We start from the raw sequence: 24,523 nt of genomic DNA, 5'->3' as shown, positions 1-24,523 counted from the left end.
GAGGTTACTTATATTTCAAGACACCCAGAACTCTGTTTTAGATGAAGTATAAAACAAGCATATGTTCTTAAAAAGTCTGCTTTAGCAGCTGGTGGTTGGGAAATGACAAACACAGGCAGTGAAAGTGGATAAGTGGAGCTTGCTTGTTGAATATTATATCAGGGAAGTGCATCCTCTGCTAATGGGAGCATGAGATGGTGCACATGCAGTATACTGTTCGCAAATCACAATTATGCATGCAGCTACCCTCATGTCTGTGTCGTGAACATCCATGAAAACACAAATGCAGTCGTCGCAAGCAAATGTCAGCGGTCTTGATAAAGTCAGTCCTGGCAGTTGTGTGCTGTGTATACAGAAGAGATGATGGTCCTCTTTCATTCTGAGGCTGTTTAGACTGGTCCCCTGAACTCTATGCATTTGTAATGTTCAAAGAAATCTCACTGTGGCATCACAACAACTACGACAAAATGAGCAGAAAAACAATATAAACTCAAAAGACAATGGTGTTCTGCAGTCTACTCACTGCCGATACAAGAAAAAGCAGCCAGCATCACGCTAGACCATTCTGCTATAACCTTGCAGGGCATTTTGAGATGAAGAAAACAATTTACAGGTTTTCACTTGCTTTTGTCATGCATTTTTTTCTCTCTCTAGACTCACAAGGCTCTTCAAATTAAAAAAAACAAAACAAAACTCCTCCCATAGATTCACAATTTTACCTGGAGGGTGCACTGTATTGATAACCCAGCATAGTGGATTTTGATGGAATGTGAAAATGCAAATGTCAGATAAGTAATGGTTTTCCTCTGCCCCCATGTTGAGAGGATTGTGCATAGAACAAGAGTCACAGGAAAAACAAATCTGTTAAGAGTAGAATCAGAAAGCACTCAGCTCTCTTATGCAAGTCAGAAAAAAAACACTCATATTAACATTTCTGACAACATAAGCAGAATATGTTGACATATTTTGGCTTTTCCCATAGATTTCATGGAAAAAAGAACATCAAACTGTTAGTTTACAGGAGCCAAAGTGCCAGGCTCAGACAGACGAGGCAGTTAAAACAGTTTTAATGAGCGATGAACAATGAATGAGTTCAGGGGAAGCAGAGTCTATTGTACTGAGCTGCTGCCAGATGCAGTTTCCTTGTGAGAGCAGACAGACAGGGCATGGACAGGACAGGTGTGCGCTAAGCACCTGAACACAACAGAGTAAACGCCAGTTAGGAGAGCAAAAGGCAGGCAAGACAAAAACACTGCCATGAATACTTAATATGATCTTCAGGTCTGGTCATTATCGCACAGCAAAGCAGGCGACACGACGAATACTGAGTGTAATCCGGGTGCTTATATACTGAGTGAGCAGGTGGGTCTTAATTGATGATTGCATGCAGGTGTGTTCAGGGTGCCGGTCTCAACCTGCCGGGCGGCCACACCCTGCAGCAACACAGACTAGACAGACATGAGACACCAAGGAGGGGAAACACCGGAGCACAGAGGGGGAAAAGGAGGGGAGACGGCAGATCTCCACACTAATCTGAAACTTTCCAGAAGATAAAGCCAGTGTGGCTGTGACTCAGTACACGGCTCCTGTGTTCAGCTGCACAGAGGGCAAGAGAGGTTCAAAAGGCATCAGAGTGGTGCAAAACTGGAATGAGTCAGTCCATAAAAAGCCTCGCAGGTGTGTAATTTGAAGACTGAAACACACTTTCTCTCGGCACATCTCGCGTAGGTAGTTGACATGAGAGAAAATCCCATTTGAAGCCATTTCTTCACCTCTTCAGACAGTTCTCAAATGTGAGAAAATATTTGGCTGGAGAGGCTTCAGAGGAAAACGCAGTCTCGTAACTAAAACAGTTCGCTCCTATAGGCCGTAACCTTGATGAACAGTTAGCAATCATGCAGCTTCACTAACCCTCTGGCACCAAAACATCCGGTGACAGCCCATTTATCATCCATTAATGCACAGTTTTTAACGTGTACACTCATCACTCACTGTCACCGTCAACATAAATTCCGGCACGTCGTAAAATTCATTGTACAAATTGTTTATTGCCTCATCGTTCTTTGTATATGTAATTTACTATCATTTAATTGGTCACAATGAAAGCATAATTAAAAGTCAGCCCCTGCAGCTCAATCAGGTCAACTCGTACTCGTACTCGTCACCAGCTGTCATGTTCCAGATGTGTTCATCTCAGTTTATATATCAATATATGTTTATATTTGCACTACCATCAGCGGCAGAAGCTGGACATAACCATTCATTCCAGGGGTGGGGAACCTTTTTCCTATTGAGGGCCAATTAAAAATCCTCTGAAACCTCTCACCAAATGCCTGGAGGAGCGTTCACACTCACCAGCATGTTCAGATGTCACAGCAGGCTTTTGTTCCTGCAGAGGAGGAACATGCACAGAGTTTCCTCTCTCCAGGTGAACTCAACACAGCTTTGATTTATCGAATGATTTCACATTTGAAAGCAGAGAGCCGAGAAGCTGCTGCAGCTTGAGGTTTAGCTCTGAGAGCGACTTGGTAACGTCCACCATGAAGGCCAAATCACTTGTTTGAGTTTCCAGGTCAGGTTTTCTCTTCATCTCTTTGATACTTTGCAATTTACGTTATCTGGTGTGAGCAGCTCCACAGCAGCAACAAGGCTCCCCTTTTAATCACAAAACTGCATAACACTGCCTCTGTCGGAACGTGGTCTGTGAAAGCTGCTTCTTCGGCACCCAAACTCTGCAAAAGAGCGTTAACTTTATCCCAGCTCATCCAGGTCAGCATGTTTCAGTCTAATGACTCACTCTGGCTTCCCTTTGAAATAAAAAAATCGTTTGTCCATTTCTCTTGGAAAGCGCAACATCCCTCACCTATTGTTGTTGTGTTGACAGGCGCCATGATGCATTGACGTGATAATCCCCGGCGACGCGTGTGTTGCGTTCATAGACCGCTCGGAAAACGTGCCATCATTCACTGTTGTATGTTATTGTCTTTATCGCGGAGGTTTATTCATTACTTTCATCTACTTCAACTGTCAATCTATTACTTTCAGCTAGTAAGTGTTTCCATCACTTAGTCATCACTTAGCTAACTCTTTCAACCATTTAAGCTGTCCATTACTTTTGGCTATTTTAGACCAAACCTTTCACTAACAATTTCAACTGTTGATAAATTACTTTTAGCTAACAAGTTCAACTGATTGTTAATTATTTTAGCTAATAATTTCAACTGTGTATCAAATAGGCTGTATATAGACTACTTTTACCAGATGTAAACAGAAGAGATAGCAGCAAAGTCACAAACGCACACTCACACTGCACAATCACTGAGCACACACACACACACACACACACACACACACACACACACACACACACACACACACACAGTACTGCTATACAATCCATGAATTGCAGCAGCTGCTTGTTGACTCTTCTTCCGCACATGCTCACTGTTAGAGATGCAAATGATTTACCTACTCACGCCATTTAAAACCTCATAACCTGATTGAGCAGTGCCAGAGGCCCTATACATATTCATCAGGGGCCTGATTATTGAAGTTAGATGATTTATGTCTCCTCTTGTCTCCTTTCAAGGTGCTCACACTCTTGTTTTTCCTGTCAGGATGTATGCAGCGCAACTGATAAATGGGGCTGTAATCATTTCAGGTCGAGAGAGATGAATAAATTAAAAGTAGAAAAAGGGGGAAGGGCTTGAGGCAGTGAGAACAGTGACTGCGATTTATACAGATAAAATGTTATTTTTGCATTTTTTTTCTTGACATTCATGCAACGAAAAGATAAATCAGGGCGTCCTTTCATTCCTGACACTGTTAAACTTGCAGTCATTGTACAGAAATCTACGTCCATTTCTAATTAAATTGTCTATGAAGGAACAAACAACGGACATGTGGCTGACTGATGCCGAGTTGAGAACTATATGATGAGAGAACTGATTGGTCGAACTGATTCAATCATGATTACACAGCGTACCGTGGATACAGCTTGCTGCCTCAAATATCCTGCAGGCCTGTCGACAGTTCATATAGCAAAGTCTTTCCAGTCCAGCAAAATCCTTTTCAGCAGAGCATCAGTTTGTTTCATACATTTTACACATCAATATTATTCTTCCAAACCCTTTAAAATCTCAGTGTCCTGAGCACAGTGACGCCTGCATTTGCTCAAACCAATCACCTATAACAATATTGGCTTAGTGAGCCACCATGTGGGCAACAACTATTACTACAGCTTCCAGCCTGGCAAGAGTATTTGCAAATTAAAGTAGGCATAAGGCATAAAAAAAAAATCTCTCAAACACATGTTCAAACTCATATATTATTTATTACAATTAAATATTTTTCTTATATTACAGAGGTCCATTTGAAACCATACAAATAATCTGTGCTGTGATTAATATTTCCAAGATATTTCCAAAACGCCATGCAAAGAATAAGAACATAAATTCACATCAGAAGAACCAAAGTTTAGTTTTTGTACACCTGGGGATGAAATTAAATTCACGTTTCAATACCTTCTCCTCTCTCTCTCTTTTTGGTGCAAACGTTTCTTTGTGGTGGTTCACGATCAGACCAGTGTCATCTGACAAAAATGAAAGGCATTTGGAAGGTGGATAAAAACAACACTTGTCCTTCTCTTCATGGAAAACGCTTGGAATATATACGGGTTAATTCGGAACAGGCACAGAGGACCAATTAAGACATAAATATCACACATCTTGATTAAACATAATTAGTTTGCTGAGTGATTCCTAAGGCCATAACATGTACTGTGTGCGGTTTCTAATTCTGATCCAGAACACCCACGGGGGATTTTTAAATTGCAGAACCAATTCTGACTTGTTGTATTGTGCTGTGTGGGCTTTACTGCTGTACATCCACCATCCATCAATATTCAGTAAAATGCTTCAGTCGGTGGAGAAAGTCCGCTGTAGGTTTGACACACACTGATAACCTTTGGTTTACTGAGAAAGAAATGGTAGAGTCTACTCTTTCCATTTGAGCTCCAATTACTTTTTTCAAAGTCAAATTAATCCCTTAATTAATTATAGCAAATTCTATTTTTGTACATTAACACACAAAATTAATCACTCCCACCCTTTGCAGAGGGAGTAAAGCAGAAGCAGGCAGGATGTGGGCATTTTCAAGTGATACTCCACCCAAAATCAATCCTTTGACTGTCACACACTCACATCCTGTGCTTGTAAAGTGGCTGCAAGTAGCTTCCTCCCTCATGTAGAACAGCCCATGTGGTCATCTTAAAACCACCTTCACCCTCAAAATGGCGACAACTTTCAAAGTGGATTAAAGGACTTGAAGCATCTCAAACGCTCCTGCAGCATAATCAGTTTCTTCACTGTCTATCCTCACCATCTTGGTCATCACTTGACCAAAATATGGCTGCGTACACCGACTCTGCTTTGCTATCAACCTCCTTGAAGCTGTGCCAGGAAGCGGTCTTTAGCTGTATTTTGGCCAAATGTGATGGTTTGGAACATAATGAGTGTACAGATGGGACAGTTGAGAGGAGGATTATGACGAAGAAGGGGTTTGCAAAAGTTTCTGTGGAAAATTTGATACTTTTTGTTCACCACGAAAACGACTGAAATTCACTGAATCTGAACAAAGTTTAAGAAATCATTCAATTTTTGGGGAAATCAGTGTCAAATTCATATCTGTGTGCTAAATATGAAGCTAGCAGCAGCAGACGGTTAGTTAATTGGTGTAAAGACTGGAAACAGGGACAAACAGCTGAATCAGCAAATTGTGGTTTATACATTTCCACTGTTACAGACAACATGTTAATCAGTGAGCTTCACAGGTGCTGGTAGGTGGGTTTTGTTGCCTTTTCTGACAGAGCCAGCTTTCCCCCTGCAGTCTTTATGCTAAGCTAGGACGTTTGGTGCCGGCTTCATATTTAGCGTCCACGTAGAGTGGTACTGACCTTCCTGTTTCACTTTCAAGTGTTTGATGCTAAAAATCACTTTGAATCCAAATCAAACTTTTCAGACTTTTGTCAAACTGAAGGTGTCACAGACCAGGATTTTGCCTTTCACATCACATAAGATCACATGACTGCAGTGGACCGGCAATGCATCTCAAGCATGTAGGAATCAAGATCAGCACACTAAAAAGCTTCATTACCCCAGGCTGATATCGGTACACATTTCTACATGAAAGGCTGGGAATGTTCTCTAAGGCAGCAACATCAAGGGCACAGGCTAATGGTAAGGTACTTTAAATCATTGTAAAATCTGCATTTAAAGGTGAAGAGGCAAAGCTTTATCATATGAGGAGAAGTGAAAGGAGAATTACGGGAAGCTGAGAGAGGCAACGGTACGTTTTGGTCCTGCAGGTTAAGCATCTCTGGTCACATGTTAGCAGGTGTCCTTCAAACTGTATCTGAGATCCTTCCAAATACTCCAAACGTGTCCTCAAATCTGCCTGGAGGACTTCAACAGCTCAACACAACATTTAACAGGTTTGTATTGGGCAAGCAAGCTCAATCATTCACAGAAAATACTATCGCAAATGACTCACACACTTTTCATCTTAGACAGTGCAGCTAAGAAGGAGAGACGACCTCGACCTCCTCTCTAATCAGGAATGAAAGCCACTCATCTACAACTCTATTCTTTAAAATTATCTTTTGAAAATAAATTATACTTTCTCAGTACAGAAATAAATACATATCTTCTCTCAAACATAGGAATGAATCATCATCACAGATCTAAATGCTACACTGAATACATTACTCACCATCTCATCGGTGAACAAACAAGAATATAGGTGACTAACTGGTGCCATCTGCCATGAACAGACACTCATCCTGATATATAAATGCAAATATACAGTTAGCTGACACCGGATGTCAAATCACACCTCTGGCAAACAGCTTTGAGAAAACAAAATATTCCTAAGCAATGGCATAACATAAATCTCCTCAATGCTCGGCTCGTTGGACATCTTCTCGCTGCCAAATCAAATAAACTGAAGTGTGCTTTCTTTGTCGAGTGCAGGTCACAGCTAAGTCATGAAAATCACCGCTGAGGTTCGTTTCAGAGAAATGACATAAAACCAAAAATTCTCTAAGAAACTCACAAGACATGTCGTTAAGGAAAGTCTGCATTCATTGTTTGCTGTGCATGTACTTAATCAGTGGCAATAAAGTTGAATTGATTTAATCAAACCTTCTGACCAAGAGCTTTCCTCACAGCTGTGTTCAGAGTTTACTACATGCCGCAGCCAGTTAGCTTAGCTTAGCTTAGCTTAGCACAAAGACTGGAAGCAGCTAGCCCAGCTCTGTCTAAAGCTAGTCTCAGGAAACCTTTTCCCCTTCTTTTCAATCTTTATGCTAAGCTAAGCTAACAGGTGGCTGGCAGTAGCTTCATAATTAGCGTGCAGATGAAAGAGTGGTGTCAGTCTTGTCTAACTTTCTGCAAGAAAACAAAATAGCACATTTCCAAAATCATCTTGAACACAGATGTTCAGACGAGAGCGTTTCTGTAAATCCTTCTGCATGCAGTGCCTCGTAGAGATGTTTCTACATTTAGATGGACATCAAGCAACTGCAAATTACAGAGAAATCTAATGACAAACGTGATTAAATCCTCAGCTTCTCTGAAACCTCTTTGTTTCTTCTCAAGGACCGACGCAGCACGATATGCCTCAGATTTTCTTTAGCTATGGCGTATCATTGAGACACACTGTGTGTCTGATATCTGTCAGGCAGACAGTAATTCACATGTAACATCAACTTCTCTTCATATCTATCAAATGTCACATTTCTAAGAGCTACAGTAGCATTTTCTACAGCAGAGTACGTTCAGGTTCTTCACACAGCTGCTACGACACACCAGAGATCCATGTATGATAAAGACCATTTACACTGCCATATAAACTCTGATACAATATGTCAGACCATTACTTGTACTAAATAAATGCATGGCATGTAAGCATGAACAAGAGATTTCAAAACAAAGTAAGCTCATCTCTCAATCCTTCATCCTAAACTTCCAGTTCCTCTCACACAGGCAGCAGGTGCGTTCGTAGCTAATTAAAGTTGTGGAGGATGAAACCAGAGTGACATTATCTCACGTCCGATAGCGTTACGTGTCATGCCCCGTCAGATGCTACTGCAGGTTCTTGAGGAGGCGTCCGTAGCGGAAGTCATAGACGTGTCGACAGAAAAACACCAGCTCTGGGTCGACGTCATCGGGCACACAGTGGTGGGTGGGCATGGCGTTGCCAACAACGGGTGGCACCACGAGGGAGGCGGCGCTGTCACGTACGCGATCCCTACGGCGTTTTACCAAGGCACAAAATCTGGAAAAAGCACAATGCGAGACATCAAACTCCATCACGGACAAACTGTCTGAGACCTGAGGAAAGCTGCCTCCTCTTCATGTTAAACATCATGCTTTTCCCTTTACTTAATCCAGTTGGTATTTAAAAAGCTTCAAAAAGCAGCACTGTAGAATTTTCTCAGCAGGACCGTGTAATCTTTCAAAAGCAGGGTGTTTCGTGCAAGAAATACACTTCAAAGAAATACGCTAAAGCCACCACAAAATTTAAAAATGGCTTCTTTCTTACCGGCAATACTGTGCCAATGTTAGGACATAGCATTTGTCTTCAATACAGGCCACACTGTTCACATCCTGGTGACGAGATGCAAAGATCTCATTCTGGGGGAAAGAAAGTTGTGTTTTAGCGCCGTGTTAGCTCCAAACAGAAAAACCCCATCATCCATCAACATGATCCCCATTTGATCCTCTTAAGCCCTCACAGTCTGCACATGTACGCAGGGACTTAAAAAGACAACATCTGTCTGCTCCATTGTACGCGAGCGCCTCTGCCTCACCTCCACTCGCAGACGTAAAGCCAGATTCACAGGAGAAAGATGCTTCACCTCCTCCCGTGAGCCAAAGCTCTGCTACTGTTCTCACACTGCTGCCGTGATGTGTTTGTTGTTTGTTAGTGCAGCTGAGAAACGACAGACTTCATGTGGTTTATTGTTTCTGGAGATTTAATAAAGTGCAACTGGTTCCTCTGGGAGATTACTGACAACAGGAAGCAAGCACAAGAGAAGCTGCTGCTCAACATGTGTGCCTGCCTGTGTCTGTGTGTTTGTTCAGTCGCTCTCATCTTTCAGACACATTTTCGGTTCCTGAGTTGAGCCAAAATCTGCAGAAGCCTTCCCTTAAATTGTAATGATGATGATGATAATGATTCAAACTCACAGTGTACAAACAGGAACAAATGGAAGGCAAAACTAAATGGGAAGAGGTTCAAGAGTAATTGCTAAAAAAATGCATGAGTTACATCCTAAACTAATCCTCATATCCTTTTGAAAAGTATCTCATTAGACGAGAGGAAATAAGCAAGTGAAAACACACCAATGAGACCCAATATGAGGAAAAATGGTCAAGATCAAGGTGAGGAACATCCCTACACGACCATTATTTCCTTATTTGGGGCACCTTAGTCTGTATTACAAGGCTTACACCACTAACACTTACCAACAGATTTGTTTGCTGTCAACAAATCTCATGAAAAGTCCAAAACCAACAGTGCCTTAATGTTTTCCCCTCCCTACCCCGCATGTATTTGCCTTAAGCCTCAAACCCATTTGTTCCTACTGACGATGTAAAACTTTAACAAGAGGCCGCAAATATATTATTTCATTTTGCCAAAAAAGATACGTAACATATGAAGATGTGAACTTCAGGTTTACTGAGAAATGGGGTCTTTGTCGGGGGCTATTTTCAGCGGTGGATTAATACGCATTTGGTGCTCTGGTAGAAAGTACCAACCACAGCAGGACTGTGCGTGTGGGATTGACTGAAAACAAACGACAGCGGACGTGTTTGTGATCATGCAGGGACGCGTTACCCAGCGCAGCCGTGTGGTTCATTGTTTCTCATAGCTTTTGGGCAATAATGGAGGTTAATGACACAGAGGAATAAGCTCTATTTATCTGGCTTTGTGCACACAGACAATACTGAGTGGGATCAGTTCATTTGTTGGTTTTGGTCTTTTTATGGGATTCGCTGACAACAAGAGAAATAAGGAATATCATCAGCCTTGTCATTTAAATCATTTTAAAAGTCAACGTAACTGGTGGTTCTGTTGCTTCCACCTTAAAAGCGAACTATTCTAGCCATTCTTATATGCAGTTTAATATACCTTGCACACTGATTTACAAAGTTTTTGCTGGAGCTTTGTTTCAGTTGTCCTGGTATGTGATTTCAACAAAACACCCGCGAGCCACTGAATCCAGTATCGAAGGATTTTCTTCTCACCTCACAATGCACGCTGGGGTTGCGTCCCCCCTGTGTGTGTTCTGGACGGTAGTACCAAAACAAACTCATCATCAGCTCCCCTGCAGGACAAAAACCACATGATTCACTTGTGTTCCCGAGCCCGTTATTACCACATTGATTCAGCTTCTCTCGGGCTGGAAGTAAACGCTGCCTGCGTCCTACCTGACTCTGGCTCCTCCCACAGAGCGGAGATCTTGGCCACGTAAGGCAGAGACTTCTTCCTCGGTCCAGATTTCAGCAGAACAGTGTCCCTGACCCGGATCAGCTCCCCGTCCCTCTGGACTCCCTCGAAACACTTCCTCAGCACCAGAGCCTCCTCTCCCTGGGAAGACAGGCGGCAGGAAACACTGATTCCTCAAGCAGCCAGAAACTGATAAGCCGTGAGCGGCTGTGGAGTAAAAAGCTCCAGGATGTGATTTGTATTGAATGACTTGTGCGTCTCAACAGAAATGTGGACAGTCAGGTGTTTGGATGGAACTCAAACCACGGAGAAAAAGCCTGATAAGACATTGATGTGTGTGATAAATCATCCCCAACTCTCTCAGGACAGTCAAGTTAAATTACACCATATTTAATTACAAGCGGCACCATCGTGGCTGTGTCACAAAGCACCAGCATGACTTTCTCTACATACCACTGAGAAAACCTCCTTCTGAAAGGGCAGGCCAACTGGCTGCCAGCCGTTGGTGGTTTTTTGGCGGCCGTTCTTCGGCTGCTTGGCAACCGTTCGCTCTCCGACGCTGGCAGAGCTGAGCTTCTGTTTCTTGTCCCTGTTGAGAGGGCAGACAGCCGAGCTGATGCTGCCGGTGCCGCGCGCGCCAGACCTCGACCCGCTGGGCGACTTGGCACTCTGCGGACACTCCTTCGCCACCTGCAGCAGAGGCTGTGGTTGGCTGGGGTCAGACAGCGGAGTCTGAATGTGGGGCACTGATTGGCCGGCTGGAGGCACAGTGGGAATGGGGCAGCCAGTGAGGATTCTGGGGCTGGGACAGATGGGGATGGAGGAGGGACTGTGATGGTCATTGATGGTTGATGGGTAGTCATCTGAGGAAGGAACAGAAAAGATAGTGAAGCAGAGTGATGGAGAGCATGAAGTCAGTCCTTTAAGGAGCAGCTGCAGTGATCAACAACCTTTAACAAGGTTAGATAACAGACATGAACGACACTTAGCTGTTATTAGTTCTGCTGAAGCAGCAGAAAAACAAACAGAGCCTCCATTAAGTTCAATTATAAGATTTACCAGAGCAGCCCCGGACAAACACACACTCACACACACACACACACACACACACACAGAGTACATTTCCTCAAGTGCTGTACTTAAGTACAAATTCTGGGTACTTGCACTTTGCTGGAGTATTTCCTTATCATGCGTCTTTATACTCCTCCACCACATCTCAAAGGCAGATATTGTTCATTTTACTCCACTACATTTGTCTGATAGTTTTAGTTACTAGTTACATCTCAGATTACAATTTTTCATACCCTTCCAGTCCAGTGAAATCTGCGTATCTCTAATTTGAATTCTTGAATTGGGCTGGGAAAATTCCCCTACTTCTTAAACTCTTTAAACCCCCTCTTGGATTAGCTAGAAAATGCATCACCACAAGACTGAAAACAGGCTGTTTTTCTGAGCTCCTGAAAACTTTTTAGAGATAAGTGGTTCTCACAGGACAGCGACACTACAGACCTATGATGGCCTTACAGAATTTGATGTAGATTAAACTACCCAACAGTGTGTGAAGTAGTGAAAATGAGCTCAACCTTAAACATCTACAGCAGTGAAATGCAACTCACACAGCATTTTACTGCATAATGAGCATTCTGACTGTTGATACTTTTAGTAGATTTTACTGATAATACTTACATACTTTTACTTGAGTAAGTTTTGAATGCAGGACTTTTACTTGTAGTGGAGTATTTTCATATACTTTTACTGAATACTTCTGAATACTTCCTCTAACACTGCTACACTGTGTGCAAAACTGTTGTTTACATGATACTGGTGAATGTTAACTGAATTTAAAACAGAGTTGTAAAGTCAGTGAACTGACTGTAATGTCAATATTATGCAAACACTATCTAACATTAGGCACCATAAGCTACTGGTCATACCAGGCCAAGCCGGGTTCCTGGCTGTAGACTGATAAAGGGAACAATGTGCCATTTCTGCTGTTACATAGTGTCACTTTAAGTAAAGGATCTGAATACTTCAGTCATCTCTGCACAGAAACATTACTGTACCATGAGATCTTATTTCAGCCGCACACCCACAGAGGTGTTTTCAGTGGCTAATTAGCCGCCTGCTCGGGTGTGTGTTGGGTGGAGCCTGAGAATGACATGAGGTCAATGACGTCCAGCACCAATAAGTTGTAGGCTGCTTCGCCCCAACAGGTGCAATAAAATGAACAGGAGAGTGAGGGAGATGCGATCTGCACACGCCCTTTCAGGACTGAGAAGAGGTTTAATTGGGCAGAAAAGTGGCAACACCTGTGTGGGCGGGCCATGAACCTCACCCGTCGAGGCGAAATTCATATCAAAATTCACCAAAGTTGAACTCCAGGCAAAGTGAAGATGCAAATTTGCTCATGCACTACTTTCGCGCATGTGTGACCGCAGCCTCAGGGATTTTGACTTGTCATGGCAGGAAAAGCACAGGTGTTATTAATAACGTTAACAATGGAGCTCTTCCATTCAAGTGCCCTCACAAGCCATGACAGTGGGCCAACATACACAATAACAGGATTAGCAGCTAAGTAGAATTCAGCCACCATTAATTTCATTACTTACACCTGTGCTCTTCCTACTGTGACATATCAAAATGTCTTCCGTTTAAAGGCCTAACACCCACGCATCTCCACTGAGATGAAGGTTGATGGTGCTCTTGTAGGCTGACCTGGTTTTGGCTGCTGGAGACCACAGAAAGAGAGCGAGGTGCAGCTGAGGTGCAGCAGTACGCTGGTGTGCGCCCATGTGTTATTAGTGTTGTTTTGAGGTCACGTTCAGGTGTTTTAGGACACACACACACACACACACCCACACACTCAGGCAGACACGCACGCTCACGTCCACATGCTGCTTGTGTGTTACACCGCAGACATCACAAAGAGGTTTCCTGTTCTGATTCACATCACTGACTTGAACACAGTAACTAACTGCTGACACTGGAGCTCAGACAATCAGCTCATTAGGTTTCAGCTGCACAGGCCTTGTATTCACTGTCCGGCAGCTTGTATTCAAACTTAGACAAAAGGGGTCTTGCCCTTTGTCTGATTTTTTTTTGTTACTTCCCACTCAAGTGACATTCCAAAATGGGAGATTAAAAATGCCTGACATAATAGCTATTCTCAGCACATTGTGCTGCTTCGGCGGCCGGATTAGTGGCGGGGACGCTGCATACAAAATAACCTTACAACTATCGTGTGCCCATGAATGATTAACATTTAAACTTATTAGGAAATCTGTCTTACTTAGCGGGGTCAATGATTTTACACATGAAGTTCAGTTTACTTGTCATGGGAGTGCTGCTCAGCCTGTGAAAATAGTTTTTTTTTTTTTTGTGGCTCTGCAGGGAGCTCTCTAAAGTCTGAGAGAATAACCCTGATAATGTCACGAAGCAGCACTAAATCATTGGAGTGACCTTTTAATCAGCCCTCCACGATTTCTGGTCTTCACAACTGTTTGTTCACAGTTTTATTTTACAATAAAAAACATCTTTTTCTACTAAAATATCTGCACACGGCTGTATTTTTCAAGGGCTGACACACACACCTAACGCTGCTCCTTTTTATCATTGACATGGTCGTCCCACTTCATAAGGCTTCCTTATGTTATAAGGAACTTACATCAGGTAAATTATATCTATAATGAAACGGGTGAAACGTTGGTGTGGCTGGAAGCTCCAGAAAAAAAACAAGCAAGTGGACCCTGTAGCACGAATTATTTGTCCAACTGATATTTCCAAGATCAGCTTTCAAGTTTAAGATTAAAGTTCACCTTCACTACATCACTGCCACACTTCACTCTGCACTAAACACATCCTTTGACCATTCAAAAGTCAAACAGATGATGGACACTGTCCCGTCCATTTGCCTCAAATCTGAGGCACTAGAGGAAGTTATCAGCGTCGTTACATAAGTGCCATCAAGACAGATACCTGTGCATCAACCTGGCCTGTTGAATTCTTCAACAAAAAGTCAACCTCGTAACGTCAATCTTCTGTCCGCTCACCTCTTTTGATGCCGTGGTTACACGTGGTGCAGTCCGTCTGGCTGAAGGAGCACCCTCCTCTGGTGATGGCTGGAATCACACTGGTATAAGAAGAGTAGCCGTTGATCCTGCAGGGCTCTCCGTAGCACGCCTCCACTGAGGTGCAGCAGTACACTGGATGGGTAATCCCTGAGGGCTGCGGACCGGTGCTGGGGAGCAGCTTGGGTCTCTTGCCGCTTCTTGGGCATAAAGTGAGGGGGGGTATGGGAGAGGGGGAGTTGTCCGGGTGGCTGAAGTGGACGTAGTAGCCAGGGAAACAGGTGTACGTGTGTGGGCTGATGGTTATGGCTGCTGGGTGGGCTACAGAGTGGGGGGACTGAAGATGGTGGTGATGATGATGGTGGTGGTGATGGTGGTGGTGGAACACCTCGGACAGCGAGCCGTCCTCCGGTTCCTTGAAGGTCTTGTCCTCCAGGAAGAGGGCCAGTCTGTGACAGTACTCGACACACCTCTCCTGGGAGCAGCAGTAGCAGGAAGACACTTCGGTCTCCACCTGCTCCTCTTTGATTGTTTTCAAGGAGAATCCCAGAGAAGAGCCACAGTGGAGCGCATGTTTCAGACACTCCTCTCCTCCTGTGGCTCCCTTCCACTCTGGATCCAAAGCCTCACTTTTACACAAACTACAGCATCCCTGGATGGTAGAGCCCAGCTGGGAATGAACCGGATCCTCTGTACCCTGTTTTCTGTGCTTTAGTTGGTCCTCATGTTTGGGATGTGTTGTTCTTTTGGTCAGTGTTGTTCCTCCACACACTGCCTTACCACTACTCTCATCCTGAGTCGTAGATGCTGCTTCACTTCCACTGCCCGGCTTGGACTCCATCTTTTTTTGCCGTTTGGTTCCATACACAGCACTGGTGAGTTTGAGCAGCGTTGCAGCGGTGAGGCCGGCCTGACGCCGAGGCGTTGGTGCAAACAAAGTCAACCAGTCGATGTTCTGAGCCTCCGCTGCTGATCGCTTCTGCTTTTTAGGTCTTTCTTTTGTGCCCACTGTACCTCCCGGAGGAACCTTTTTGGTTTTATGACCTCTATGTTCAGTTTTAGCGAGACTATCTTTAGCTGGATCTTCATTAGAAGGCTGACGTTTCTTTGACAGATTTGACGTGAGAGAATCGTCTCTGTAGAGCAGCAAGCTGTTGACAGCCTCAGCATTGAGAGACGCAATTCTCCGCCTGCGGGGCTCAAAGACTGCTGCGGGCAACATGAATAAGGCGTCCGATTGGTTGATTTTTGGTTCCAGTGCTTGCTGATTGGCTGTGGAAGTTTTCTTAAGTCCAGATTTGGTCCGTCTTTGAATGGAGCTGGAGTGCAGCTTCTTTTTGACTTTAACGCTCTTTTGTTTCCCCATTTTTGGTGCATCCTTTTCTTTACCCACAACTCCTTTCTCCTCTAGACGGGTGAGCAGGACACAACAGTCTAGTGCTTCTCCATCACCCACCGCCAGTGTCTTCTTTCTATGTCGATGTGACTCTTTCTTATCCTTCCTTTTCTTTCCTCTCAACTCATTCTTTCTTTCTTTCCCTTTTTTCACACCACCTCCTTTCTCCTTGCTTGCCTTCTCTTTTGGGGGCTTACTGCATTTCACAGGCTGGCTCCGCCGAGCTTTCACCATGGTCTCAGCGTCCGCGAGCAGATCCACCACCTCCTCTTCATCCACAGGTCCTACGATGGTGAATTTCAGCTCAGAGAGACCCTTCAGAGAGCATCATCATGGATCATCACCTGGGTCCATACACTCTGTGGAGAGACACAGATCAGACATTACACTTTAAAGCTGAAGCCACACAGAGACGTCACTCTTGTCGAAGCTGGGAGTGATTTCATGTAACAGACAGGATCTTCTGATGCATTATTTAACAACCGGTTTTACTTAGTTTGCTGTCAATTTCCAGGTCCCCAGAGAACAAGACCACTTAGGCAATCTTTCTCCCGAACATGCAAACCACACTGCACAGACAGGATGGAGGAGAAACTGAGATAAAGAGCATATTATGTTATGCTAAAGCCTGAAGCCAAAAGCACTTCTTTGACCTCTTGTTCTTTTTAGACTTAAATCATCATATATTAATTGTGCTGTAGCTGACGCATGTTTTGATTTAGGATTGCTGCCAACTAATACTAAAAAAAAAAAAAAAAGAAAGAAATTGCCTTTTTGTCCTTTGTATCAATAATGACCATTTTAAGGTCCTTGAACCCACGTTGAAGCACATTAATGACTCACACAATCCACCAGGAGCTCAACATTACAAGCATTCACCCACTCACCGCTAAAATGCAGAACACAGAGCAGAGACAGATGAGGCATTTAGGTGATGTGTTCAATATTTGATATGATGGATGCTTTTAGAAGTGATCTGGATCTGGATTTCATGATTGCAGACAGATTTAATTTGAGCCATAGCTGCAGCCTGTAGCTGATCTCTGTAATTGGTACTATAGCTTAGCAAAGAACAGGCGATTCGATTAAACATGAAAAGACTGTTTCACCTCAAAAAGACTACATGTTTCAATTTCTATGAGGTCAAAGGGTTAGCGACCTCTTTGAAATGACTGTGAGGTAAGAAAGAAAGGTACGGAAGGAGCAACGAAATAAAGGAATAATTCTCCAACGTTTGGAGACACAAACACCAACAGTATGATCAAATGACTCATGAACTGATCCTTATTTCACCAAAACTGGTGGCAGAAACACTCGTCACACAATAGTGTCTTCAGTTTCCATGTCAACAAGCTGGTGCAGAAAGCATCAAAGCATCTCCAGCACCTTTACAGTAGAAGATGCACGATCAGCCTTATGATCCTCCACAGCTCACGAGACTCCCTGCTCTCTCGACACAAAAAAACCCCCCTCACTTCAAGAAAAAACTTTCAAGTTCCTGATGATTCAACCGCCGGTGACCTTAATGCAATGACACTCGTGCATGCCGCATAAAGAGGCGGATCATCCTCCTTGCTGCAGCCCTGAAACACAATTATGCCACTTGACCTCCAAGATCTAAGTCAACGCAGGTCTTTTTTTTAATGTTAAGTGACTCTTCAGCCAGAAAATCATTCAGCTTTCACAATAACACACTCTCTCGGGAACGATCGAGACTGAATCTTATTTCTATTAATATCTGACTCATATACAAACAATCAGGAGGCTGATTTTTTAACAAGCTGCTGTATGTGTACTGTTCTACACATGTAAATGCTTTGTGCTGTGTCTATGAAATGATCTGCTGCCTTCAGTGTGCTGTAGGAAATGTTAAAAACAGAGATGGAGTTAACATTGTCAGTGTTGATTAATCTGCAGATTGTTGTATATAAAATGTCAGAAAACAGTAAAAATGCTTCTGACAATTTCTTAGAGCCAAAGTTGCTCCACAATCCAAAGATGCGAGGTTCACAGTGATATTAAAGAGAGAAAAGTAGCACACACACGAGCTGATATGAGAGAAGAAGTTTTCTGTGATCTAAAGGTGCAGAGATGTTACCTCATGAAACGAAAATGCATCAGCTGAAAATATTATGATGATCTGCAAGAGTTATGGACTCATTAGGTCAAATTTTCGGGGCCATTTTAAAAAAAACAAAAAAACAATCCCACATCAGGGCAAAATGACTCCCTGCAGTAACTCCAGCATGGACAATAACAGAGTGGAGTGGCTGTAATGTGAGACGCTCTCATATGTCCATTGTAAATGATGTTTATGCCCATACTAATGTTTTCACTCTCTGAATCAAAGTGCATCACATCGAGCTTAAATGTCATTTGTGTGCCTGCTGTTCTGATTTTAACGTGAGCCACTTACAGCTGCAGCAAAGCTTTAAATGACTCTGGAGGAGCTATCAAGGGGAGTTTATGTGCGCGTGTGTGTGTGAATGCTTAAAATCTTTTGTACCGCAACTTTTCTTTTGCTGAGAATACATAAAATACAGCTGATTTCTATTTGCCAACACATCATTTCCTGTTTTATCTCCACAGCATGACATTGGCAGTCGAGCAACATGCTTCAGAAAGAGAATGATGACGGGCTATGACTCAAAAATGCATGCAAATTCTGCTAAAACTGTTTCTGCGCAGCATAATAATAACAGATTAATTGAATCAACAGCTTATCTATGCACTCCAGTATTTCCACGACTTCATCTCATCACCAAGTGTGCAACAAATCGGCTATCCTTTTTTTTAAGAAGAAGAAGAATTGCTATATCATGTAACATCTAATGAAAGGTTGGAAACCAGGACCGCGTGTAGCTCTTGACAGTGTGCAGACAGATGATGAGTTTTATTCTTTTTCTCAAGCGTTTTTTCTGCCTGTCACTACAAATGTTCAAATCTGCCTCAGATCCTCTCCACTAAAACCTGAACATACCTTTGGACTCTTGTAATCTGTGATCTGTTGCAGCATTTTATGTCATCTTAAAATGATTGAAAACACACTCAGGCTTCAGTCGTACCACAAACGCAAACCCACTTTGATTCTGGAGAGGACACGACTATCTGGCTGGACATTTTCAAACCATCTCATAGCTCAGTCTGCCCTTACTGCCAAATGACTCGGTGAACCGTGAAATGCAATCCATGAGAGAGAAATTTAATTTCCAGATAACAAGAGGACAGAAGGAGCCTCACGTTGAGTTTCTGTCTGAGGATATCAAATCAAGTTGCCTCTTTGAATAAGACAAGCATGCACAATGGAAGAACAGGAGCTCACTGAAGGAGATCGTTATTTTTCCCCTCTAGACCTTCACCACACTGACCGCAACCAATGAAATCATAGATTTTTAGATGAAAATTAATGCTGTGCTCTTATATTTCCTTGTTTTCTCGTGCTGTTAAGGAACTTCAAACAGGTTGCCATGTTAGAGGCACTTTGCACACTCAGCCCTGTGCACAGCAGCAAGCTGCACGCACCCACACACATGCACACACAACATTTGTCTCAGGACATTTTGTTTTCGAATAAATATAAACTTTGAAAATCCTGGTTGGCAATTGTCTTACATATCTCTACACCTCTACAGTTCCTCCATTTTAGAGCCATTTCTTGCTTATAAATCAAATAAAATGTTGCCTCTGTTATGTGAGGATTGTGGATGACTTTGCCTTCAAGTTTAAAAACGTATAAATGAACCACTGATTACTGGTCGAACACGTCCTTTCCTCTCATTGCTTTTGGGAACATGAGTTCAAACTTAAAAAGGGGGATTTTTCTACATTTCTTCACTCTTTTTTCAAAAAAGTAAAGAACACCTACAGGTGTGTTAAAGAGACGATCCAGAGGGACATCTCTGAAGCTCAGCTCTGTCATTTAGTGAAGCCATGGGTCAAAGAAATGAACATCAGATGATGAACAAGACAAGACCGAATCAGAAACATCATCAAATACTGGACAGTTTCATCCTTTCAGGCCTTTTAAAAACACTGTGAGAGGGGAACACCTCTTTATTCTTAACTGCTCAACACTCACTGGGGCCACAAGAAAGCATTGCTTTGTTTTAAGGGGTCAAAAAGGCTGAATGCAGTCTTTTAGATCACTGTTTCTTAACCTTTTTGGCTCGTCTGTGTCAATTTGCGATCCCCTCATCACAGGCTACGAGCGCCGCAGGTACACCAGTTGTGAGCAGGTTAAATAAAGAGTGATTTTTCCATCAAGGACTGGTTCATTTGAAGGGTTTTTAGAGGTGTAAGGTTGTTATGACGGGCCTTCGTGCACACTAGTTACTTGTTATAAAGCACACACCTCTCGTCTCGTCTCATGATCAAATAGAGACTTGACACTGAACAACGTCAATGTACATATTGCATATCTGCATATCACGAAAGAAAATAAGAAATTATTGACTTAATTGACTGTTTTTTTTAAAGTTTAACAATAGTTTTTATAGTCTATGTAGAATTATTTTGTTATAGATCACTATGGACAACGATTTTATCAAAAAGAAAAGAAAACCATGGTGGAGATGAGTTTGCCTTGTCCAGGCTATATATACAGCAAATGGGACCACTTCTTACTTTAATTTAATCTTCTTTGAACACGAGCGTATTTCAGTCGAGGCAATCTGAATCACTCAGAGGAGTCGGTTCAGCTACATCACAGATGATGTTGGTGGGCCTGAAAATATCCAGAACTTTTCAAGAAACCACCAGAAACAGACGCACGAAAACAACCCGAGTGTATGAGAAATGTTTCCTGGATGGTCTCCTGACCCCCCAGATTCTTGTCTTTCAAGGAAAAGAGGAAAGTCAGGATAATAACGATCATTTTGTGTAACAGATATACGCTTTTCCCTCTAATCCCTTTTAATTATCCCGTGATGCTCAGGATGGGAACCCCTGATTCAGAAGATCAAATGGGAAGACATACATTTCTGCTGCTGGAAATTGCAGAGAATTAAAGAACCCGTCCTTAAGCGCTATGCAATTCAGAGTAAGTGGAGCATAATTGACACATAAAACCCACTTAATAATAATTTTGCATCGTGGATTTCACCCTCTCTCTGCTCCTGATGGCATATTAACTGAGCGTAGTTTCATCTGTACATACAGAGGAGGTACAGAGGAGGAGGAGGAGGAGGTGACTGTGCTGGCTGTCACACACCCTCGCTCAGAAGAAGGACATGGTGTAGAGCTGTCATCATGAGAGGAAAAGCCCGGAGGCACCAGCTCTCAGGATCTAAGCTGCTGTGTGTGTGTGTGTGTGTTTGTGCGTGTGTGTGTGTGTGGCTTCAGATATATCACCAAGTCCACTTTTCCTGGAGCTAATCAGCAGCTGAGCAGTCCTCCTCCACCACCAACACTAACCATCCTCCACCACCACCACCACCACCACCCTTCACCTCCGTGCAGGTTCAGACACCAGCAGTGACAAACACACCCACATCCACTCACGGATCAGGATTACATGAAGCAGAAAAAAAAAAAAGACACTGAGCGCTGCGCGTGTTTTGTAAGCAGGCTGTGCGAAAGCAGACTCGCCTACTGGAGCTTGTAGTTGGCCATGGTGGTGGACGGTGTTAATCTGACAGCATGCCGTAGCAGGAGTGCGGGCTGTGATAGGAGAAGTGAAAAAAGCTCCTCAGCGGGGGGAAACGAGCGTAAAACATCGGCACATCCTCGATCGATCGCGGGGTTTGGAGCGGAGCTGCTAGTTAATATCAATAAAAAGAGGAGCTCGTGTTACAGCCGAGTTGTTAGGAGCAGGCTACCCACCGATCCGACCATCTCCCAACTGTGACGGGAATTACAGCCGCGATTCATCATTACCTTGTGCGTCCCGTCGGATACGAAGCTCCCCCCTGGAAAAATCCAAAAAATCCCGTCCGTCCTGTCGCTGGTGGTCAGTTTCTACTCGGTGGGGCTGTGAGCGATCCGCGGACCGAGCAGCCCACAGTAGCTGGAGACATGGTGAACAAATCGGTGAGCGGTGACCTACTTCCGAAGTGGCATGCTGGAGATAATATTCATGCGCTGCCTGCATTCATTCGCCGTTGCACCGGGACATCCCTCCGTGATCACGGTGCTCTATTCCTGCAGGGACTAAATCATCAGCGGGCTTTTTAACCCCGCACTTCACAGGCTTTTTTTTTTTTTTTTTTCTTTAAATCTCTTGTGTAAGACGTTTATTTCTTTCCTGCGGTATCATTTCATCACGGGAATGCAAAGCTCTATTTTAAGCCAGTCCACAACAAAAACATCCCACTGCAAATCAACAAACTTCACCATATCCGAGATCACTACTTTAAAACAATAAGGTCAGCAAGAAGTGGTCTTCCGAGAAAGAGCGGAGGAGATAATTATTTCCCGATTTGCCACTAAAAGCTTAAAACATGAGGAAAACGAGCGGAAAGTAATTCTCAGTACTAATAAGTTCTAGTAGCCTAATGATGCGCGGACAGCTGACTATTAACTACAGGAAAAATAGGTCCTACAGGACTATTACAACATGGCTGAGCTCAGTGGTGAGTTTACACCACTGGATGTTTAAAAAGCCCAAACTAGAGAAGTGAAAACTATAATATCTGATTATATTACAGAACAACTGCAGACCAGTGGCCTGTGAACTCATGCTATGCTCCCACACACCAGCAACATAAACATCACTAAGCTCACTATCATCCCCCTGATGAGTGTTACATCCATCACATAAAGCCCTGCAGGAGTATCCAAGTGACTCTGTCACATTAATGACAGCGCGAAATAAAAAGCATATATCCCGCTTAATTAGGCTCATTTACTGTATACTCTTCTCTTAATAAGGCAATTAAGGACAGCCTAGATTAAGGAAAATAATCAGTAACCTATAATACTAATGTAGTGTGCGCTGATAATACACAGACACCTGAATGTAACTGTCAAACACAAGAAAACTATGGATCCGACACAAATACAGTCAGATATTAAAATACTGCTATAAGATCACTTGTAGATAACTTTACATCCTGCAGGAACATCACAGTAAGACACAACGAAATTCACTTTATTTATTAAATATGGAAATGCTTAAGTCTCTATATGTGCCGTAAACAGTCACAAACATTATCAAGCATGCAGCTGAAATAGCTGCTCAATCTGCAGGAACTGGTATCAATATTGATAATTAATTTTTTATGTATTCTTTTAAGCACAAAAGGCCAAAAATGATACTATAGTTCCAGTATCTCAAATGTGAGGGATGTGTGAGAAAAACCCTTTTTTCCTCTCCTCTGCCCTGTTAAACTGGATATCTTTGGGCTCTTGTCTGTTAGTTTGACGAATAAGACATCTGACGACGCCTCGGTGGGCTCTGTGAGGTTATGATGGACATCGGACAAGATGACTTATTGACGAATCCAGAAAATAACGAGCAGGGGAATTAATAATGAAAGCTGAATCCTAAGAATTAACACTATAAAATACGATAATCACACAACATAAGATCATTGTAAACTCCATAGAGCACTGCCAACTCTGAGCGTCCGTAACATCCGTTCTTCTGTCAGATTAATGGCAGCAGAAAATAGAAACAGGTATCCCTCTTAATTAGGCTCATTTACCGCATCCTCTGCTCTTAATGATACATGGAATCTAATAATGATGATGAGTGATAACACGCTGCTGCTCATCATTCATTACCCCACTTCTTGAGGAAACACAGATAACATCGGCCTATTAGAGCACGATACACACTAAAACACACTCTGTCAATGACGACCGCTGAGCCGCTGGACGCACGCAGCAGGACGCTCACTTACAGGAGAAACTTTAATATCTGCACCAAACCGTCTCATGACCGCTAACTGATCCAAAAGCTACTGTGTTATCAAGTTAGCATGTAGTCAAAATGAAGCTTAATTGGGATAAATGCTGATTGTCCTCATCAATATCAGCCTTGCAGTGTGTAATTAACAGCTGTAAACAAGCTGAGTGTGTTGAGTTAATGAGGCGTGAGCACTGGGGGAAGCTGAGGGAATATAGACTGCTGAGAGCTGACCTGCACTGCAATAAACACACTGAAGACAGAGGCAGGACACCGACCACGACCACTAAATGCTTCCTACATGCAGGAAGCACTCACTCACTCGCTCCCTCCTGGTGGTGACAGTACAGACAGAAAGCAGGCTTCTATGGTAAAAGATGGCTGAGAAGCACAGGCTAATTAAAATCTCAAAAAACTAACTGAACTCTGAACATTTTAGCCTGTTCGTTTTGAGTCAAATCACAACACAAACTCACGACAAAACACCAAGAACTGCAGGTTTGAAGGAAAGATTTCTGCAGAAACGAGCTGTAAACTCAACAAGGACACAATGTCACCACCTGTCTGCTTCTTTACACACCCAGCAAACACACTGCAACAACAGCATTCATGTGCAGTCACGTTTCCTGATGAATGCAAGTCTTTTAACTCTGTTTTTGGTCTCCACCAGCTCCTGAGGGAAGTATTTTCAAAGTGTTTTAA

At 43.1% G+C, this 24,523-nt stretch overlaps 1 protein-coding gene across 2 annotated transcripts in view; it reads right to left on the bottom strand.

The window, feature by feature from the left end:
• Positions 1-4,313: 4,313 nt before the first annotated feature.
• The window catches only part of bahd1 (bromo adjacent homology domain containing 1), a 29,735-nt gene continuing 9,525 nt past the window's right edge, over positions 4,314-24,523 (bottom strand). The window contains exons 1-7 of one of the 2 annotated variants that reach the window (XM_076748620.1): positions 21,850-22,149; positions 14,562-16,334; positions 10,966-11,375; positions 10,494-10,653; positions 10,311-10,390; positions 8,602-8,693; positions 4,314-8,334 (exon numbers count right to left, since the gene is read on the bottom strand). In XM_076748620.1, the coding sequence (XP_076604735.1) occupies positions 8,142-8,334; positions 8,602-8,693; positions 10,311-10,390; positions 10,494-10,653; positions 10,966-11,375; positions 14,562-16,209 (2,583 nt within the window). In that variant the 5' untranslated portion in view covers positions 16,210-16,334; positions 21,850-22,149 and the 3' untranslated portion in view covers positions 4,314-8,141. Of the gene's footprint in view, positions 8,335-8,601; positions 8,694-10,310; positions 10,391-10,493; positions 10,654-10,965; positions 11,376-14,561; positions 16,335-21,849; positions 22,150-24,523 lie in introns of those variants that run through there. The other variant, XM_076748619.1, reaches the window with a different exon arrangement.

Source organism: Chaetodon auriga, chromosome 14, assembly GCF_051107435.1.
Source record: "Chaetodon auriga isolate fChaAug3 chromosome 14, fChaAug3.hap1, whole genome shotgun sequence".
Classification (NCBI taxonomy): domain Eukaryota; kingdom Metazoa; phylum Chordata; class Actinopteri; order Chaetodontiformes; family Chaetodontidae; genus Chaetodon; species Chaetodon auriga.
Note: the sequence above shows the minus strand (reverse complement) of the source record. Positions and strands in the feature narration are given on the sequence as shown.